This window comes from Lucilia sericata, unplaced genomic scaffold (genome assembly GCF_015586225.1).
Source record: "Lucilia sericata isolate MDLA Ls3-8-SP2 unplaced genomic scaffold, ASM1558622v1 Contig002890F_arrow, whole genome shotgun sequence".
NCBI classification, from domain to species: Eukaryota; Metazoa; Arthropoda; class Insecta; order Diptera; family Calliphoridae; genus Lucilia; species Lucilia sericata.
In genome coordinates, this window is record NW_023996564.1 from 24,691 (window position 1) to 38,875 (window position 14,185).

The window sequence follows — 14,185 nt, forward strand, 5'->3', positions numbered from 1 at the left end:
GTCTAGTCTATAGTCTAGTCTATAGTCTAGTCTATAGTCTAGTCTATAGTCTAGTCTATAGTCTAGTCTATAGTCTAGTCATAGTCTAGTCTATAGTCTAGTCTATAGTCTAGTCTATAGTCTAGTCTATAGTCTAGTCTATAGTCTAGTCTATAGTCTAGTCTATAGTCTAGTCTATAGTCTAGTCTATAGTCTAGTCTATAGTCTAGTCTATAGTCTAGTCTATAGTCTAGTCTATAGTCTAGTCTATAGTCTAGTCTATAGTCTAGTCTATAGTCTAGTCTATAGTCTAGTCTATAGTCTAGTCTATAGTCTAGTCTATAGTCTAGTCTATAGTCTAGTCTTAGTCTAGTCTATAGTCTAGTCTATAGTCTAGTCTATAGTCTAGTCTAGTCTAGTCTATAGTCTAGTCTATAGTCTAGTCTATAGTCTAGTCTATAGTCTAGTCTATAGTCTAGTCTATAGTCTAGTCTATAGTCTAGTCTATAGTCTAGTCTATAGTCTAGTCTATAGTCTAGTCTATAGTCTAGTCTATAGTCTCGTCTATAGTCTAGTCTATAGTCTAGTCTATAGTCTAGTCTATAGTCTAGTCTATAGTCTAGTCTATAGTCTAGTCTATAGTCTAGTCTATAGTCTAGTCTATAGTCTAGTCTATAGTCTAGTCTATAGTCTAGTCTATAGTCTAGTCTATAGTCTAGTCTATAGTCTAGTCTATAGTCTAGTCTATAGTCTAGTCTATAGTCTAGTCTATAGTCTAGTCTATAGTCTAGCTATAGTCTAGTCTATAGTCTAGTCTATAGTCTAGTCTATAGTCTAGTCTATAGTCTAGTCTATAGTCTAGTCTATAGTCTAGTCTATAGTCTAGTCTATAGTCTAGTCTATAGTCTAGTCTATAGTCTAGTCTATAGTCTAGTCTATAGTCTAGTCTATAGTCTAGTCTATAGTCTAGTCTATAGTCTAGTCTATGGTCTAGTCTATAGTCTAGTCTATAGTCTAGTCTATAGTCTAGTTATAGTCTAGTCTATAGTCTAGTCTATAGTCTCGTCTTATAGTCTAGTCTATAGTATAGTCTTATAGTCTAGTCTATAGTCTCGTCTATAGTCTAGTCTATAGTCTAGTCTATCGTCTAGTTCATAGTCTAGTCTATCGTCGAGCTAATAGTCTAGTCTATAGTCTAGTCTATAGTTCAAGTCTTATAGTCTTAGTCATATGTCTAGTCTATAGTCTAGGTCTATAGTCTAGTTCTAGTCAGTCTAGTCTAGTCAGGTCTAGTCTACTAGTCTAGTCTATAGTCTAGTCAATAGTCTAGTCTATAGTCTAGTCTATAGTCTAGTTCTAGTAGTTATAGTCTAGTCTAGTAGTCATAGTCTAGTCTATAGTATAGTCTATAGTCTAGTCTACAGTCTAGATTTAATCTAATCTTATAGTCTAGTCTATAGTCAAGTCTAGTCTGTAGTCTAGTCCATAGTCAAGTCTAGTCTGTAGTCTAGTCTGTAGTCTAGTCTATAGTTTAGTCTATAGTCTAGTCTATAGTCTAGTCTATAGTCTAGTCTATAGTCTAGCCTATAGTCTAGTCTATAGTCTAGTCTATAGTCTAGTCTATAGTCTAGTCTTTAGTCTAGTCTACAGTCTAGTCTGTAGTCTAGTCTGGCATAGTCTATAGTCTAATCTATAGTCTAGTCTATTTTCTAGACTGTATTATAGTTTGTATTCTAGTTTATAGTCTAGTCTTTAGTCAAGTCTATAGTCTAGTCTATAGTCTGGTATATAGTATAATCTATACTCCAGCCTATAGTCTAGTGTATAGTCTAGTCTATTGTCTCTTCTTTAGTGTAGTCGATAATGTAGTCTATAATCTAGTCTTTAGTCTAGTCTAAGCTCCTTAAAGTAGGCTTTTGTTAAATGTATGTGTAAGCTCCTGAAAATAGGCTTTATTTATTTAAAATTTCTTAAATTGCAAATTTGTAAAATGGTTGAGTTAAATTTATTTACAACTTCCTATTCATAAAGCCTTAAATAATTCAATTTATTCAATTTCGAGTCCTCTAAAGCTTTGTTTTTCTCATTTTTCCTAAAAGTATGCTAATTACTGTTTACGTTAGCTAAAACAAAGGAAATACCCACCAAGGAACTATATAAAAACATTGATTTATTTAACATAATTTTCTCAAACAAAACCCTTTAATAATAAATCAAAATATAACAACAAAATTTATTGCTTCATTATAGGCTTTTTCTAACCATAAAAATATGACTAATTATTACTAGAAGGTGTTTCCCAACAAACTGCTAATAAACTGCTTAACTTTAACTAGTTTAACATGCTAAAAGAGCATCATCAACATAATAATGTTGCCAACAGAAAAAAAATGGAACTCAACATTTATTTTTCATATAAGTATTTGTGTGTGCGTTTTTTTTTTTTATTACCCAACATCCGTTTTAAGGCATGATTTACATTTTAACAAAAACACTTCAAGGACAATAACTATATAATAATAAAAAAATCTGTAAGAGTTTTTGTGTATAATTTAGAGTATGACAAAAGGAAACTTAACTCTAATACAAGAAAAATATATGAGAAATTACCCAAAAACACGCATAAAGCTACAAACACTTATAAAACCGAGAGCCAGAGTAAAAATCAAACTCATTATGTTTGTGTGTTAAATCCAGACCCTTTGTGTACTTAAAATACAAGAGCAACTCTTGAACAACAAAGAACTATAAATTTTATACAAATACACTTGCTCTTACTCACAATCACATACATACATATATGTACAAATATTTGGGTCAGAGACATCATAATTATAATAACCATAAATACTTACACTTAAACACTGTTATAATGAAAAAAAACACACACACTTTCATATTAAAATGGCCAACTTGAAAAGAGAATGAGTTAATAACTAATGTTATTATTGTTGCTTTTGTTACAGTTGAGTAATACTTTAAATATTTGTTGTAATAAAAAAAGCTCTTATTACGGGATGAGTTTAGAGCAGGATCTTTTAAAAAGGTTTGTATTTGTGTTGATGCTCTTGTTATTGTTGCTGTTATTGTGTACATTTAAGTGATGTGGAAAATTAAAGTATTATTAGTGGTCGCTTGGTTGGTTTGGGCTTAAAGTGACCCCCAAATTTAGTTAATAAAATGAGGTTAGGAGGAAAATTGCTTTTAAACATTACAAAAATAGTCTAGTCTATAGTCTATTCTACAGTTTAGTCTATAGTTAATCTATAGGCTAGTCCAGAGCCTATTCTATAGTCTAGTCCAGAGTCTAGTCTATAGACTAGTCCAAAGTCTAGTCCAGAGTCTAGTCTATAGTATATAGTCTAGTCTATAGTCTAGTCTATAGTCTAGTCTATAGTCTAGTCTATAGTCTAGTCTATAGCTAGTCTATAGTCTAGTCTATAGTCTAGTCTATAGTCTAGTCTATAGTCTAGGTCTATAGTCTAGTCTATAGTCTAGTCTATAGTCTAGTCTATAGTCTAGTCTATAGTCTAGTCTATAGTCTACTCTATAGTCTAGTCTATAGTCTAGTCTATAGTCTACTCTATAGTCTAGTCTATAGTCTAGTCTATAGTCTAGTCTATAGTCTAGTCTATAGTCTAGTCTATAGTCTAGTCTATAGTCTAGTCTATAGTCTAGTCTATAGTCTAGTCTATAGTCTAGTCTATAGTCTAGTCTATAGTCTAGTCTATAGTCTAGTCTATAGTCTCGTAGTCTATAGTCTAGTAGTCTATAGTCTAGTCTATAGTCTAGTCTATAGTCTAGTCTATAGTCTAGTCTATAGTCTAGTCTATAGTCTAGTCTATAGTCTAGTCTATAGTCTAGTCTATAGTCTAGTCTATAGTCTAGTCTATAGTCTAGTCTATAGTCTAGTCTATAGTCTAGTCTATAGTCTAGTCTATAGTCTAGTCTATAGTCTAGTCTATAGTCTAGTCTATAGTCTAGTCTATAGTCTAGTCTATAGTCTAGTCTATAGTCTAGTCTATAGTCTAGTCTATAGTCTAGTCTATAGTCTAGTCTATAGTCTAGTCTATAGTCTAGTCTATAGTCTAGTCTATAGTCTAGTCTATGTCTAGTCTATAGTCTAGTCTATAGTCTAGTCTATAGTCTAGTCTATAGTCTAGTCTATAGTCTAGTCTATAGTCTAGTCTATAGTCCAGTCTATAGTCTAGTCTATAGTCTAGTCTATAGTCTAGTCTATAGTCTAGTCTATAGTCTAGTCTAGTCTATAGTCTAGTCTATAGTCTAGTCTATAGTCTAGTCTATAGTCTAGTCTATAGTCTAGTCTATAGTCTAGTCTATAGTCTAGTCTATAGTCTAGTCTATAGACTAGCCTATAGTCTAGTCTATAGTCTAGTCTATAGTCTAGTCTATAGTCTAGTCTATAGTCTAGTCTATAGTCTAGTCTATAGTCTAGTCTATAGTCTAGTCTATAGTCTAGTCTATAGTCTAGTCTATAGTCTAGTCTATAGTCTAGTCTATAGTCTAGTCTATAGTCTAGTCTATAGTCTAGTCTATAGTCTAGTCTATAGTCTAGTCTATAGTCTAGTCTATAGTCTAGTCTATAGTCTAGTCTATAGTCTAGTCTATAGTCTAGTCTATAGTCTAGTCTATAGTCTAGTCTATGTCTAGTCTATAGTCTATAGTCTATAGTCTAGTCTATAGTCTAGTCTATAGTCTAGTCTATAGTCTAGTCTATAGTCTAGTCTATAGTCTAGTCTATAGTCTAGTCTATAGTCTAGTCTATAGTCTAGTCTATAGTCTAGTCTATAGTCTAGTCTATAGTCTAGTCTATAGTCTAGTCTATAGTCTAGTCTATGTCTAGTCTATAGTCTAGTCTATAGTCTAGTCTATGTCTAGTCTATATCTCTGGTCTATAGTCTAGTCTATAGTCTAGTCTATAGTCTGGTCTATAGTCTAGTCTATAGTCTAGTCTATAGTCTAGTCTATAGTCTGGTCTATAGTCTAGTCTATAGTCTAGTCTATAGTCTAGTCTATAGTCTAGTCTATAGTTTAGTCTATAGTCTAGTCTATAGTCTAGGCTACAGTCTAGTCTATTGTCAAGTCTGTAGTCTAGTCTATAGTCTAGTTTAGTCTATAGTCTAGTCTAGTCTATAGTCTAGTCTATAGTCTAGTCTATAGTCTAGTCTATAGTCTAGTCTATAGTCTAGTCTATAGTCTAGTCTATAGTCTAGTCTATAGTCTAGTCTATAGTCTAGTCTATAGTCTAGTCTATAGTCTAGTCTATAGTCTAGTCTATAGTCTAGTCTATAGTCTAGTCTATAGTCTAGTCTATAGTCTAGTCTATAGTCTAGTCTATAGTCTAGTCTATAGTCTAGTCTATAGTCTAGTCTATAGTCTAGTCTATAGTCTAGTCTATAGTCTAGTCTATAGTCTAGTCTATAGTCTAGTCTATAGTCTAGTCTATAGTCTAGTCTATAGTCTAGTCTATAGTCTAGTCTATAGTCTAGTCTATAGTCTAGTCTATAGTCTAGTCTATAGTCTAGTCTATAGTCTAGTCTATAGTCTAGTCTATAGTCTAGTCTATAGTCTAGTCTATAGTCTAGTCTATAGTCTAGTCTATAGTCTAGTCTATAGTCTAGTCTATAGTCTAGTCTATAGTCTAGTCTATAGTCTAGTCTATAGTCTAGTCTATAGTCTAGTCTATAGTCTAGTCTATAGTCTAGTCTAGTCTATAGTCTAGTCTATAGTCTAGTCTATAGTCTAGTCTATAGTCTAGTCTATAGTCTAGTCTATAGTCTAGTCTATAGTCTAGTCTATAGTCTAGTCTATAGTCTAGTCTATAGTCTAGTCTATAGTCTAGTCTATAGTCTAGTCTATAGTCTAGTCTATAGTCTAGTCTATAGTCTAGTCTATAGTCTAGTCTATAGTCTAGTCTATAGTCTAGTCTATAGTCTAGTCTATAGTCTAGTCTATAGTCTAGTCTATAGTCTAGTCTAGTCTAGTCTATAGTCTAGTCTATAGTCTAGTCTATAGTCTAGTCTATAGTCCAGTTTAGTCTATAGACTAGTCTATAGTCTAGTCTATAGCCTAGTCTATAGTCTTGTCTATAGTATAGTCTATAGTCAGGTCCATTGTCTAGTCTATAGTCAGGTCCATTGTCTAGTCTATAGTCTAATCTATAGTCTAGTATATAGTCTAGTCTATAGTCTAGTATGTAGTCTAGTCTATAGTCTAGTCTATAGTCTAGTCTATAATCTAGTCTATAGTCTAGTCTAGTCTATAGTCTAGTCTATATAGTCTAGTCTATAGTGTAGTCTATATAGTCTAGTCTATAGTCTAGTCTATAGTCTATTCTATAGTCTAGTCTACTGTCTAGTATATATTCGAGTCTACATTCTAGTCTATAGGCTAGTCTATAGTCTGGCCTATAGTCTTGTCCATTGTCTAGTCTATAGTCTAGTCTATAGTCTAGTCTATAGTCTAGTCTATAGTCTAGTCTATAGTCCTAGTCTATAGTCTAGTCTATAGTCTAGTCTATAGTCTAGTCTATAGTCTAGTCTATAGTCTAGTCTAGTCTATAGTCTATAGTCTAGTCTATAGTCTAGTCTATAGTCTAGTCTATAGTCTAGTCTATAGTCTAGTCTATAGTCTACTCTATAGTCTAGTCTATAGTCTAGTCTATAGTCTTGTCTATTGTCTACTCTATAGTCTAGTCTATTGTCTAGTCTATAGTCTAGTCTATAATCTTGTCTATAGTCTAGTCTATAGTCAGGTCCATTGTCTAGTCTATAGTCTTGTCTATAATCTAGTCTATCATGTAGTCTATAGTTTAGTCTATTGTTTAGTCTATAGTGTATTGTCTAGTCTATAGTCTCGTCTATAGTCTAGTGGTATATACATACACATATAGTATGGAAAAACCTTTAAAAAAACACTTATTTTGCTATAAACCCTGTTTGAGTAAATTTTGATAAAAGTACCAAATCAAGGCGTTTAAAAATTATCTATATTTTCATCACTTTATTTTATAAGGCTCAACACTTTATCATCCATTTTAATTTCCGTTACAATTTTGTTGATATTAGATTTATTTTAACAGGGAAATTCGTATAATATCCTGGCTGCATTTATATATTTTTTTCCCATCCCTCTAAGCTAATTTATATATTGAAATATTTACTCAGTAAGGATTTAGTCGCTAGAACTGACACGTCTCCTTGGCCTCATAAATAAATTACAATTACAGTAATGAAGCACAAACAAACTGTTAAAGTAAGAAGTATTATACTTACATACACTTATATAAAGGAACCAAATATTCAGCGATACATTTTGTTAGGTTTGTTTGTAAGTAGTCAGTAGCTTCTTTTTAGAGGCATCAAACTTGTGTGTAATAAACGTCAAATATTTCATTTATTATGGCACGTGATTTCCCTGACTGTCTGCCATAATATAATAACAATAATAATAAGTATAATTTTCAAGAAAAAATTATAATTTGTATTGTTTTGTTTGATTTCTTTTCTTTTCATGGTTTTTTGCTTTTCGAAATGCGGCATTTTTCAAAAAAAAAAACGTGACTTTTGGTTGAATGTTGCTTTTTTACCAACAACAGTGTCGTGTTTTACTCAATCTACGCACTTCTCAGCCATTTGAAGAAGTACTGGAAGATTTGGGTCAAGTACTGAAAATTAATGGCGCCAAGAAAATGTATACGGGCACAGGACAAGAGGTAAACTGGCGAATGAGAAGATAATTACAAAAAATAAATTAACAACAATTTAATTTTATTTAATTAATTAAATATTTTTAGGTACGCAGTTTCTCCCAATTGCGCAATGAATTTGCCGATGTGGATACTTTTTATTTGGCCACTGGTACTGCTCTAATTGCCGGCTCTCCTATAAGACGTTCAAGGTCCAGGCCCTCGGTAATGGCGGCCGCTCCTATTTTACCAACAGAAGATCTTCCAAAGGTTCCTTTACGTGGTGCTAGACCACGCAGTAAAAGTCGTCCTCGCATATTATATGCTCCTGAAAGTGAAATATTACGCACAAATGGTGAATACACCATGTTGGATATGATGAAAGAGGATCCCACCAAAGTGACTATAAGGGGTCTACGAAGAACATTCTATCCACCAGCACATCATGCACCAGCTGATAATACACCACCAGATAAGAAACTACAATTACAGTGGGTGTAAGTAATAGTAGTTAATTTTGTTTAGAAAAATTTTTTTTAAATAATTTTTTTCACGTAACAGAAAATTTTTTAAAATATTTGTTTTACATTTTCTGAAATATTAAAGTGTTTTGAGTAGAATTTAATTAAAATTTTCAAAATCGCTTAAAAATTAACCAAGTTATAGGGAAAATTGTAAAATAAGTCATAATTAATATCAATCATACGTACTGTAGTCAAATTAAAGAAAATTTAAATAATCTTTAGAATTTTTGAGAAATTCCAAGAAAAAAGTTTAGAAATGGCAACATGACAAAATTATTTATTATAGTACAAATCTAAAATTTCTTAAAATGAAATCATTTTATAAAGACAAAAATTAAATTTTATATTTTTCCTATTTTGAGCGAACTTTTTTGGACTAAAGAAAATTTTTCAAATTTTTTAAAATATTTTTTCCAAAAACCTAAAGTGTTTTATACACAAATCATTTTAAATTTTCAAAATCCGCCAGAATTTAACAAAATTATAAGCAAAAATTTAAAATAACTTATAATTAATATCAATCATACGCACTGTAGCTCAGTTTTAATTAAAATCTCTTAATTTTTTCTAGTCATGGCTATCGCGGCATAGATGCCCGTCGCAATTTATGGGTTTTACCTTCAGGCGAACTTTTATATTATGTGGCCGCAGTGGCAGTTTTACTAGATCGTGACGAAGATGCCCAGCGCCATTATACCGGACATACAGAAGATATTATGTGGTAAGTGCTAAAACTAATTAAAAAAAATTAAAAATATTGAAATTTTCTTTCTCTTATTTCTCAGCATGGACGTTCATCCTTCCCGTGAACTGGTGGCATCGGGTCAAAAAGCCGGTCGAGATCGTAAATCGCAAGCTCATGTACGTATATGGAGTACAGAATCTTTGCAAACTTTATATGTTTTCGGAATGGGAGAGTTAGATACGGGAGTAACAGCAGTAGCCTTTTCGCAATTAGTAAGTATCAAACCACACATTTTAGAAACCAAAGAAATTAACTCCAAATTTCCTAAACAGAATGGAGGCAGTTATATTTTGGCAGTAGACAGTGGGCGTGAAAGTATACTCTCGGTATGGCAGTGGCAATGGGGACATCTATTGGGCAAAGTGGCGGTAGGTTTAAGTGAAAAAGTTTAACTCTTCATTTCCCTAAATTTCTGTATTATTTCTACCTTTCTAGACCTTACAAGAGGGCCTTTCTGGTGCTGCCTTTCATCCTCTCGATGATAATCTTATAATTACTCATGGTCGCGGTCATTTGGCCTTCTGGCATCGTCGTAAAGATGGTTTCTTTGAACGTACCGATATTGTTAAGCAGCCCTCACGATCTCATGTCACTAGTGTACAATTTGAACCGGATGGTGATGTTATAACAGCAGACTCGGATGGTTTTATTACCATCTACTCGGTGGACTCGGATGGTGCCTATTTTGTGCGCACCGAATTTGAGGCTCATACCAAGGGTATTGGCTGTCTGATAATGCTGGGCGAGGGCACTTTGCTGTCGGGTGGTGAGAAGGATAGAAAGATAGCTGCCTGGGATTCTTTGCAGAATTATAAGAAAATAGCAGATACTAAGGTAGAAACAGTTTGAAGTTTTAAAAGCCTCTGCTTTAATATTTTCTTTTAGCTACCCGAATCCGCTGGCGGAGTACGCACTATATATCCCCAACGTCCTGGGCGCAATGATGGCAATATCTATGTGGGCACCACCCGCAATAACATTTTGGAGGGTTCTCTCCAAAGACGTTTTACACAAGTTGTTTTTGGTCATGGCCGCCAGCTGTGGGGTTTGGCTGCCCATCCCGAGGATGATTTATATGCTACCGCGGGTCATGATAAACATATTGCTCTGTGGCGCAAGAGTAAACTTATATGGACCATACAGACGGGCTATGAATGTGTCTCTTTGGCATTTCATCCCTTTGGTACGGCCCTGGCTGCTGGCAGCACTGAGGGTCATTTGTTAGTTATTAATTGTGAGAATGGCGCGGTGATGCTGACGCTGAGAGTGTGTGGTTCGCCTATTAATTGTGTGGCCTTTAATCAGGGTGAGTGGGATAAACTTAAAGTGGACTTGATTATAGTCCAAATTAGACTATGGAGACTCTGGAGTATAGACTAGACTATATACTAGACAAGACTATAGACTATGCTATAGACTAGACCAACGGTTCCCAAAAGGGGGTCCGCGGACCCCTAGTGGTCCGTAGCAAAATCCTAGGGGGTCCGCGAAGACGAACGAAAAAAATCATGAATAAAAAATATTCTCTATATGTTAGAAAATATTAAAAATATCTCCAATTTTTTCGTAAATACTAAAATACACAATTTTTATTCAATAATCCCAGATTTGTTGGTGACTTTTTGAATTTTATTGTTTCGGTCGTTTATCAGGATGAAGCTAGACCCTACAAATTTATTGTTTTACTTTTATAAAGTAAAGTAGTACGTGATTTGTAATTTTTATAAATGTATATGTATCGAAATAAATGTTTTTATCAGAGACAGAAAATAATTATTATCTATGAAATTTTTGCTTAAAAAAATCAGTATGAAAGAATCATAAGAAATGTTTTGAATGTACCAAAATATTTCCCAGACCTTTTTTAATCGATTTCTTCAATAAACTTTTTTTTTTTGATTTTTATAATAAAAATTGAAAATAAAAATTATTTTTGATTTTTATTCTATTTGTTTCAATAAAAAAATATTTATGTTGTTTTTAATAATAAGTTGTGTTTTGTTGCTAACGTTCAAAGGCAATTTCATATAAATTTAAAATTTATAAACGTTAGGAGTTAACGTGTAAAATTATACAAGTTAATTTTAACGTCGATAAAAGTGCTACCAATTCAAAAATAAAAATACAAATATTAATGTGTTTATGTCAAACAATAAAAAAATATTTTAAAATAAAATTTAAATCAAAAAAAATATCAAATTAAAAAACCTTTTTTAAGAAAATGTAAATAATTTCAAGATTTAGCAGATTTCTTCTGTGGAGTGATGCCAAGTCAGGTAATGTTCGTTTTGTTGCTAACTTTAAGCGTTAACACTCATTGATAGCAACAAAACACAACTAATACTCATTCAGTAATTTTTATTTATTCAAACAAAAATAGAAATCAATCAATGATTTTTATTTTTCAAAGCAAAGAATAAAATCACCTAAAAAATATTAATTTTCCAATTTTCGAATCTAATTTCTGCAAATTGGTTGATGATATCAGTGGTAAAGAAATTTTACCAATTTTCTATTAATCTCTGTTTAAACCCGATCATTTTTAATGTGTTTTAAAGGTAAATATCGCATAATGAGTTTTATAATTAATTTCAAAAAATAAAAATCATTGCCTGATTTTTATTTGTGCCTTATGGTTTAAAAATTATTTGTGTTTTTTTATTATTGATTTTATTTGAAAAAGTTCTCAGTAATTTTTACGGAAAATATAAGAAATTCAAATCAAAAGCAATTTGGATTTTCTGAGAAATGAAATACAAACCAAATAAAATTTGTAATTTTAATTTTTTAAAATAAAAATAATAACAATTACTGTCTCTGGTTTTTATATCAGACGGATAATGATTTGCCTTAGAATTAAATACTGATACTGGTATCCCGGAATATGAAGAAATGTGACCTTTTCATAATATTTTTTTTTAAATTGTAAGCAAAAGTGTTAATCTAGTTAATTTTAAATATAAATATTCCATTCCGACGTGATACACAGATTTTAACTTCATTTTGTTGTCCAATATTATTAAATCAACATCAGAAAATTCATTGCGTTTTGCGAAAATAGTCAAAACCACGCAGTGAAATAATTCGTAGGTATTTTAAATTCAAATTTAAGATCCAAATCACAGTACATTCGCAAAGAGTTCAGGTCTATATTATGTGGGTAACGCATTCCGCAACAACATCGAAGAAGTCTAACTTTCACATATTTTTCCCGAAAAACTTAGCTTACATACTCAACTCACTCCTATGCAATCGCAAAAATTTGGAAACATGACTCTTTAAGCACACTGTCGGCAATAACTTGATAAAGAAACCCTTTTCGCTACCCTTGACGAGAAATGAACATGAAAGCTCTCACGATCATAAAATTAAACATCGTGTTAGAAGTCATTTTTATATTAAAACCATGCAATTGAAAACATTTCCGAAATACTAAATATTCTCAATGAACGGGAACTATTTATAGGGTTATGGACCAGGACTAAAACAATTTTCGGATGAACAATTATTTATAACAATAAGATATCAAAATATGTATGGGGGTCCGTGAAATTAAATAAATTCGTCAAGGGGTCCGCGAAGTAAAAAACGGTGGGAACCGCTGGACTAGACTATAGTCTAGACTGGACTAGACTATAGACTAGACTATAGACTAGACTATAGACTAGACTATAGACTAGACTATAGACTAGACTATAGACTAGACTATAGACTAGACTATAGACTAGACTATAGACTAGACTATAGACTAGACTATAGACTAGACTATAGACTAGACTATAGACTAGACTATAGACTAGACTATAGACTAGACTATAGACTAGACTATAGACTAGACTATAGACTAGACTATAGACTAGACTATAGACTAGACTATAGACTAGACTATAGACTAGACTATAGACTAGACTATAGACTAGACTATAGACTAGACTATAGACTAGACTATAGACTAGACTATAGACTAGACTATAGACTAGACTATAGACTAGACTATAGACTAGACTATAGACTAGACTATATAGACTAGACTAGACTATAGACTAGACTATAGACTAGACTATAGACTAGACTATAGACTAGACTATAGACTAGACTATAGACTAGACTATAGACTAGACTATAGACTAGACTATAGACTAGACTATAGACTAGACTATAGACTAGACTATAGACTAGACTATAGACTAGACTATAGACTAGCTACTAGACTATAGACTAGACTATAGACCAGACTATAGACTAGACTATAGACTAGACTATAGACTAGACTATAGACTAGACTATAGACTAGACTATAGACTAGACTATAGACTAGACTATAGACTAGACTATAGACTAGACTATAGACTAGACTATAGACTAGACTATTGACTAGACTATAGACTAGACTATAGACTAGACTATAGACTAGACTATAGACTAGACTATAGACTAGACTATAGACTAGTCTATTGACTACACTATAGACTAGACTATAGACATGACTAAACTATAGTTCAGACTATAAGTCAGGCTATATTCTGCACTATAGACTAAACTATAGTTCGCTCAACAGACTACACTCTTAGCCGTTTTAAATCATTTCTCTTTTTTTTTTCTTCTCCAGTTGGCGATATGATTGCCATGGGTTCCCAAAATGGCAGCATTTATTTATTCCGTGTTTCGCGCGATGGTTTCTCCTACAAAAAGGTCAACAAAATACGCGGTTCCCAACCACTCACCCATTTAGATTGGAGCATGGATGGCAATTTTGTACAGACAGTAACCATAGATTTTGATTTACTTTCTGGGATGCCAATCCCTTAGTCCCGAACGTAGTCCCATAGCGATGAAAGATGTCAAATGGTTGACAAGTAATTGTACGGTGGGCTTCCTAGTGGCCGGACAATGGAGTAATCGTTATTACAGTAATAGCAATACTATAATAGCCACCTGTAGTCGTTCGGCGGCACAGGATATGTTGGTTTCTGGCGATGCTGATGGTTATATACGTTTATTTAGGTAAGAAGGTTTTATGGTTATAGTACTGAACTATAATGTTGTATTTTTTTCCTGTTTTAGATATCCTTGCTATAAGTCCTCGTGCTGAATTCCACGAGGCCAAAGTCTATTCGGGCATGGTGGCCTGTGCTCGTTTCTTGTTTGGTGATCAAACTATTGTTACTGTGGGTGGCACCGATGCCTCTTTGATGGTTTGGGATTTGGTTGAAGAATAGTGGTGTATGT

At 32.8% G+C, this 14,185-nt stretch overlaps 1 protein-coding gene across 1 annotated transcript in view; it reads left to right on the top strand.

Moving 5' to 3' along the window:
* LOC119614436 (echinoderm microtubule-associated protein-like CG42247) overlaps positions 1-14,175 on the top strand; it is a 36,247-nt gene extending 22,072 nt beyond the window's left edge. The window contains 11 exon segments of the mRNA XM_037970559.1: positions 7,598-7,714; positions 7,796-8,184; positions 8,783-8,932; positions 8,997-9,168; positions 9,229-9,324; positions 9,392-9,790; positions 9,842-10,262; positions 13,566-13,740; positions 13,742-13,960; positions 14,021-14,030; positions 14,032-14,175. Coding sequence (XP_037826487.1) covers positions 7,598-7,714; positions 7,796-8,184; positions 8,783-8,932; positions 8,997-9,168; positions 9,229-9,324; positions 9,392-9,790; positions 9,842-10,262; positions 13,566-13,740; positions 13,742-13,960; positions 14,021-14,030; positions 14,032-14,175 — 2,292 coding nt within the window.
* The last annotated feature ends 10 nt before the right edge of the window (positions 14,176-14,185 follow it).